The sequence below is a fragment of the Gadus chalcogrammus genome, chromosome 1 (assembly GCF_026213295.1).
Source record: "Gadus chalcogrammus isolate NIFS_2021 chromosome 1, NIFS_Gcha_1.0, whole genome shotgun sequence".
NCBI classification, from domain to species: Eukaryota; Metazoa; Chordata; class Actinopteri; order Gadiformes; family Gadidae; genus Gadus; species Gadus chalcogrammus.
In genome coordinates this window covers 18,995,127-19,002,626 of record NC_079412.1, presented here as the reverse complement: position 1 = coordinate 19,002,626, position 7,500 = coordinate 18,995,127, and the positions used below count along the sequence as shown (strand labels likewise).

The 7,500-nt window shown below is 46.4% G+C and overlaps 1 protein-coding gene across 1 annotated transcript in view; it reads left to right on the top strand.

The window, feature by feature from the left end:
- mitfb (melanocyte inducing transcription factor b) overlaps window positions 1-7,500 on the top strand; it is a 28,900-nt gene that overhangs the window by 9,671 nt on the left and 11,729 nt on the right. The window contains exon 2 of the mRNA XM_056594151.1: window positions 1,154-1,490. Within this exon, the coding sequence (XP_056450126.1) occupies window positions 1,154-1,490 (337 nt within the window). The remainder of the gene's footprint in view (window positions 1-1,153; window positions 1,491-7,500) is intronic.

Below are 7,500 nucleotides of genomic sequence, written 5' to 3'. Positions count from 1 at the left end.
TGTTTCTGTGTGAGTGTGTGTGTGTGTGTGTGTGTGTGTATGTGTGTGTGTGCATGCGTGTCTGTGTGTGTGTGGGTGTGTGTGTGTGTGTGTGTGTGTCCGTGCATATTAGTGTGTGTCGGGGGTGGGGCTCTTTATCAGACAACCACTGCAGCGTAGACTTGTGTTTTCCAGTGTTTGACTGCACCGGGCTAATTAGTGCGATTATTGCACAGCTGGATTGGCTGGCCGCTGTACTTTGTGAGTTCTATCAAAAGGATCCCTCAGTGTAGAGGAGAAGGGCTCATCGTGCAGACAACTTCTGCTTCAGCGCAGACGCTCTATTTTAGGAGCGCAGGGTCTCGTCTGGGGAGCCGGCGTCTAATTTTAAAGGGAACTGTGAAAACAGAAACAAATGTGTGTTCCCTTTTCCCTCTGAAGCTCTTTCTCCTGCCAGTCGGTTCCTTCCGTTGGTCCTTTGAGAATCCTGTTTCCTGGGTCTTTGTTCCTCAGATATTTGGACGGGGGTTTATCTTGTCTGAGGAAAGTTGCAGTGAAGATGTTTCGCACATTGCTGTAGTTTTTTTGAAGTTCTTTTTTTTGAAAAGTATGTTACGCTCTGTGCCTACATTTTATTTCCCTGCAGGAAGGTGGCTTTTCCCACCGAAAAGAACTGTACCTTCCCCAGACATCAATATCGGCTTGTGCAATTATTTAAACTTTACTTTTTTTCTGCTGGGCCTGTTCCCCTGATGACCTCTCTGTCCTCTCACACATTATGGTGTTTACTAACCCTGCTGGTTACACTAGCCTTGCCTAGTTTCAATATTTACTATTCCACATCTCCAGATCATGCTCTCTCTCTCTCTCTCTCTCTCTCTCTCTCTCTCTCTCTCTCTCTCTCTCTCTCTCTCTCTCTCTCTCTCTCTCTCTCTCAGCCTTTCTCTCTCTCTCTCTCTCTCTCTCTCTCTCTCTCTCTCTCTCTCTCTCTCTCTCTCTCTCTCTCTCTCTCTCTCTCAGCCTTTCTCTCTCTCTCTCTCTCTCTCTGTTCCGCTCACGCCCTTTACACCACACTCTTCACCTTCGAACAACAATGAGACACTAACCTGGAGTGTGTGTGCATGTGCGTGTCTGTGTGTGTGTGTGTGTGTGCGTGCGTGTGTGTCCACCTCAGCCCATCCGACCAGCATGGCTCCTCCAAGCCTCCGCTGGGCTCCTCCGCTGTGACGTCCCGGATCCTGCTCCGCCAGCAGCTGATGCGGGAGCAGCTTCAGGAACAGGAGCGGCGCGAGCACCAGAGGCAGCAGCAGAGGCAGCAGCAGCACCAGCAGCACCAACAGCTCCACCAGCACCAACAGCTCCACCAGCAGCGCCAGCAGCAGCACCAACAGCAGGCCCTGCGGTACCCGCAGCCCGGCCCGGCCGCCACCAGCGCCCAGACGCCCGCCATCGACGTCAGCACCCCGGCCAGCCTGCCCCCCGCCGCCCCGCTCCCCATGGAGGTGCTCAAGGTAAGCACGTCTGCACCCTGGAGATCTGATCTGGGATCTGATCTGGGATATGATCTGGGATCTGATCAGGGATCTGATCTGGGATCTGATCTGGGATCTGATCAGGGATCTGATATGGGATCTGATCTGACCTCTGATCTGGGATCAGATCTGGGATCTGGTGACGTAATTCAGTGACGTAATTTTGTGTTGTGTGTGTGTGTATGTGTGTGTGTGTGTGTAGCTACACTTGTCTTCAGCAGTAGCAGTGTTAAGTGAAAGAATATTTTTTTGTTGCATTAATATCTTATTTGTGTATATATTTTCTGTGTGAACTATGTGGGTATCTATTTCTCTTGTAACCCTTGCGGTCAGCCAAAAGGCTTCAGGCTCTGTGTTCAGCCACCTGTGGATGTGCACCGTGATGGTGGTGGACCAGTCCAGGGAACAGGCAGCTTGTGTAGGGTGGGCCAGCTCGCTCAGGGACTCCTCAACACGATTTAACCAGCAGTTGCGAGTTGCTAAACAACCTGCTCTAATTTATGACCTACTACTGCTTTTGTAGAAGTAGCAGTAATAGTAGTATTAAGTGTAGTATTAGTAGTAGTAGTAGTAGTAGTAGTAGTAGTAGTTATAGTAAATTATTTAATGAAAAGGTTTCCAGAGTTGCCATAACATGAGCAAGGACTGCAGTGTACACAATGTTGTTTAGTGTGCGCAAAATAAAACTATTTATTATTTCCTGCTCAGGAAAGTTGTTTCCAAACTTTGCTGGGCAGTTGGGAGAGGTTGATCCTACTATGATGAGGCATGATGAAAACATTGAGTGAATGAGGTGTGTTAAACGGCGTATACGGGGATTATCTTCCCTGAGAGAATTCCTCTTTAATGCACGCTGTGCCTCCAGCCGTTGGGATTTAGCCATCTTTAATCCTATTTGCTCAGCTACGTTCACATCTTTTCATAGCTTTGATTCCCTGGCGGTCAGAGGAACCAGCAACTGTTACAATTTTTTCAGTTCCAAAGGAGAAGTCATATTACTGGGCAACTTCCCGCCTCATGAGAATACCATTTAAAAATACAATTTGGTAAGTTTCATATTTTCGCTATTGCTTCAATCTTAAAATATCTTTGACTCTCTGTAAGAAACTTGTGCACAAGAACCGCGTAATGTGCACTCAAGTTCAGTTGAGAATAATGCGGCTCTGTTTTGTGTCATGCTGATATCTTTTGGACTTTTTATTGAATGCTTGCCTTCATATGAGGGATGTCCCATTGGTTTTGATCGAAAATATCAAGCAAGCTCAACCAATAGATTTCTGTAGTTTATGTCTATAGATATGACATATGATATAATATCATATGATGACGTTTACGAGCAGGGACTTTTGGCAGGCCAAGTGCTCTCTACCTGTGGTTCTGATGCATACCGTGCTGATACCTTTCACCATGGGGGCGCCTAGGGAGGAGGACCTGGTGGTGGAGCTACATATATATATATATACATATATGTATTGTTAATATAAAGACATTTTAGGGGATTTTGCTGTTTTTGTCAACAAAGTGTTATCATGAGTTTCTCTTAAAATACGCCCCAGGGAATAGACATCCCAAAAGTTGACATCTGCATATTGAACTATTCAGGGGTCACAATGCAACACAATCCCAGTAGGATCTCGACCACACAGTCACAGAAAATGTTAGGGAAAAATATAAAATACCATTATTATGACTTATTCTGGGCATTAACATTGAGGATGTGGGATAATGATGCAGTGGGGGTCTGGGTTCATGACTCAGTGTGTCCATGATGCAGTGGGAATGTGGGTTCATGATGCAGTGGGAATGTGGGTTCATGATGCAGTGGGGGTGTGGGTTCATGATGCAGTTGGGATGTGGGTTCATGATGCAATGGGGATGTGGGTTCATGATGCAGTGTGAGTTCATGATGCAGTGTGAGTTCATGATGCAGTGGGAATGTGGGTTCATGATGCAGTGGGGGTGTGGGTTCATGATGCAGTGGGGATGTGGGTTCATGATGCAATGGGGATGTGGGTTCATGATGCAGTGTGAGTTCATGATGCAGTGTGAGTTCATGATGCAGTGGGAATGTGTGTCCATGATGCAGTGGGGGTGTGGGTTCATGATGCAGTGGGGATGTGGGTTCATGATGCAGTGGGATTTGGGTTCATGATGCAGTGGGGATGTGGGTTCATGATGCAGTTTGAGTTCATGATGCAGTGTGAGTTCATGATGCAGTGTGAGTTCATGATGCAGTGTGGGTTCATGATGCAGTGTGAGTTCATGATGCAGTGTGAGTTCATGATGCAGTGTGAGTTCATGATGCAGTGTGGGTTCATGATGCAGTGTGAGTTCATGATGGAGTGTGAGTTCATGACGCAGTGTGAGTTCATGATGCAGTGTGGGTTCATGATCTAGTGGGGGTGTGAGTTCATGATGCAGTGGGGGTGTGAGTTCATGATGCAGTGGGGGTGTGAGTTCATGATGCAGTGGGGGTGTGAGTTCATGATGCAGTGTGAGTTCATCATGATGCAGTGGGGGTTCATGATGCAGTGTGGGTGTGAGTTCATGATGCTGTGTGAGTTCATGATGCATTAGGGGTCTGAGTTCATGATGCAGTGAGGCTGTGGGTTCATGATGTAGTGGAGGTGTGAGTTCATGATTTTCAGAGTGCAGGCGCAGAAAGCCTCTGGGCTCTGCTTTGGTCGGGCGACCATTACCTTGAACCGTGCGAGGCAGAGGCCAGTGGTGGAGGGAAAATATATCAATTGAAACCATTGCAATCCTAATGCAGCATAAACATTACTCTCCATAATCTACAACCCTTTGAGAGGTTTAGCAACCCCCTACCCGACACACACACACACACACACACACACACACACACACACACACACACACACACACACACACACACACACCTACACACACACACACACACACACACACACACACACACACACACACACACACACACACACACACACACACACACACACACACACACACACACACACACAAACTCCTCCATAAGAAATACTCACCCCCTTGTTGTACAATACAGCGTTATAAGAGCTATGTTATTTTCTATGATTTGGCACAGCCTGACGGACATTGTTCATTGACTGAAGCCCACCAACTGAAAAAAGAAGAAAAAAAAGGGCGTTCTGTCCTGGCACTGTTGATCAGGGGGCTGGGGGTGGCTGGGTGGCGGGGGGGTCTGGGTGGTGGTGGGGTAACCTGCACCTCTGTCTGTGGATAGATTAGGCTCAGGGGGTACCAGGCGGAGCTGCCGGACCTCAGAAGTGCAAACATGAAGCTCAGATGAGTTTATCTAAAGACTGATTGGACCCTTAATTAACCAAGTGACCTCTGACCTTGCAAGGAATAAGTAAAGGGATCAGTTTGGGGATCAGGACAAAAGCGAGTCCAGAACTTACCACACAGCGACCACTAATTCAGCGAAGAATGCTCATAATTAGCCCCCATTCCATGGCGTATTTAAGGGGAGGAGGGGAACACTGCTTTGAACATTATGCAGGATCACTTCCTAAAAGGGTCATAAATTATTTCTAGATTTATTTTAAAGGACTTATTGGACCATGAAGAGAACAAAGTGTGTCTAAAAGTGTCTTTTTTGGGGGTAACGGGGGATTAGGCAGTGCGAGTTATTTGGACTCATTTTAGTTTAGTGTAGAGAAAATATATTGATGTAAACTGTTTTGCAAAGATGATAATGTAGCGTGGAAAGAGTTATGTGTGTGTGATACATGACGTGAATGCGTGACTAGTGTGGTCAAAAGGAACAAAACGACGTCTAGTTGGCAGTCTGCATTTGAAAAGCTTTATTTTGCCTGATTCTATTTGAGGACTGATTAGGGGTTTTTATTTTGCGATCTTGGTTAAGGGGCCGTAAATTAGGTTGAGAGTGTGCCTGTGTCGATATATTCAGAAATCCGGTCATGGATCATTTATGATCGCTTCCAGCCTCATTTGTTCCGCTTTGGATCAAACCGTCTGCTAAACTACTAAATCTAGGTATTGGTACTGTTATACAAAAACTATTATTACATTGCGACTTCAGTGTTTCCCACAGAAATTTTGGAGACTATGGGGGGGGGGGGGAAGGGGGCTGGTATGGGGCGATTGTTGATTGTTGACGGGGTACGGGGGGTATGGAGCGATTGTTGACCGGGGGGGGGGGGGGGGGTGTATGGAGCGATTGTTGACGGGGGGGGGGGGTATGGAGCGATTGTTGACGGGGGGGGGGGGGGGGGGGGGTGTATGTCTTCAAACTTCGCCTGAGCAAAAAAAAAAAAAAAAAAATTTTTTTTTTTTTTTTTTAATAATAATAATAATTCATGTGCACGCAGAGACTATGGCGGCCGAAATTAGACTATGGCGGGCCGCCATAGTCTCGTCAATGTGTGGGAAACACTGGACTTTATCTCAGCTATTAAAGTAAGAGTGTGACTACAGCACAGATAAATAAAACAAGACAACATTCTTATCTTTCCATCACTGGTTGATTCCTGTTCCCGACCCCGGCAGGTGGGTTCCTTTAGGAAACGCTACTTCCCCCGCTACCCGCTACCCACCCCAGCCCCCTCCACCTTCTCCTCCAACCCACCCTCAGGTGCCCCAACGTTGAAAGGTAGCAGCACAATACATGCATCAGAACCACAGGTAGAGAGCAGATCAAACAAGGCCCGCCAAAGCCCCTGCTCGTAAACGTCCTCTCCCGACCGCTCAGTGCTCCAGAGGAACAACTTATTTTAGCCTAAGTACTGCGTTAGCATCCTAATGGCTGAGACGCAGGGCTTGATTTGTGAGAGGGCGCATGACAAACAGTGAAATGTGTCCTGCTAGGGGCAAGGTAAACGTAGAAGTCCTGGTGGATTACCCCCCATGTCTTCCCAAATTGAGGGTGAGCATAGTATTGTGTGTTGTTGTTTCACTTTGTCAGGAGACTCCTGACAAGAAAAACCAGGGGAGGGGTGAGTGTTGCTGGTGGTTGGGTCGGTGGGTGTGTGTGTGTGTGTGGGGTGGGTGATTGGTGTTTGTACGTGTTGGGGGGGGGGGGGGGGGTTGTGCTCACAGTGGTAATGGCCAGAGGAGTTTTAATAGATCAAACTGTGCTGGAATATACAAAGTGTTTTTTGTTGTCAGGATTTGGTGATGCTGTGACTCAGCAAGTTATTATTATTTAATTGTGTCTTTAAGCTAATTTTGCAGCGGAAACTGTGATAACAATGTCCAAAGACATCTATGGATGTTTTCTCTCTTTAAATAGATTTTCGTCGTAGAAAAAGTGAGGGATATCAAATTTCATAGAAAATGTCTACCTGCAGGGAAAATGATGTATTCCAGGGATAAACATGATAATTCTTCCTCTGGTATTGTACATACACCATGAGTCCAGTGAGGGTCAATCTGGGGTAGCCTTCCTATTTTCTCATAGCTCAGGGACTTCCACCAACAAGGAAGAGTGGGGGGGACTTAATCTCCCATGACAATGAAAGATGTCCATCAGCAAAGCTCTGAACTAAATTATTTTAACCACCATGATGACATCGTGCTCTGATAGCAAATGGGGCAAAGACAATAGCAGTGAAAATAGCAGTTGTATCAAAGCTTTTGTGTGGACTTTTCTTGTTGGAGGTTTGTTGGATAATTGTTGGAAATATCTTCCTCACATAAAAATGTTGATACTTTGAGGCTTTTAGCTTTTTTCCCCAACATCTTAGTGATAAGGGGTATTGTATAGTCTTGCTCTATGCTTCCATGTGGGCAGCATAGAGCAAGACGTTTTATAACTCGGTGTTTTGTTAAATCCTATATTTAGACAGGAAAGAGACAAGCACATCCACTGTTTGTCTGGGGAGGAGTGCATGTATTTGTGTGGACATATTATGGGGTACGTTCATCCTACAGTGAACCATTGTATCCCCCTTCTATTTTTGGGCTGTCGAGAGCCAGCTACACCAATGCATTGAGCACTGTGTCACTA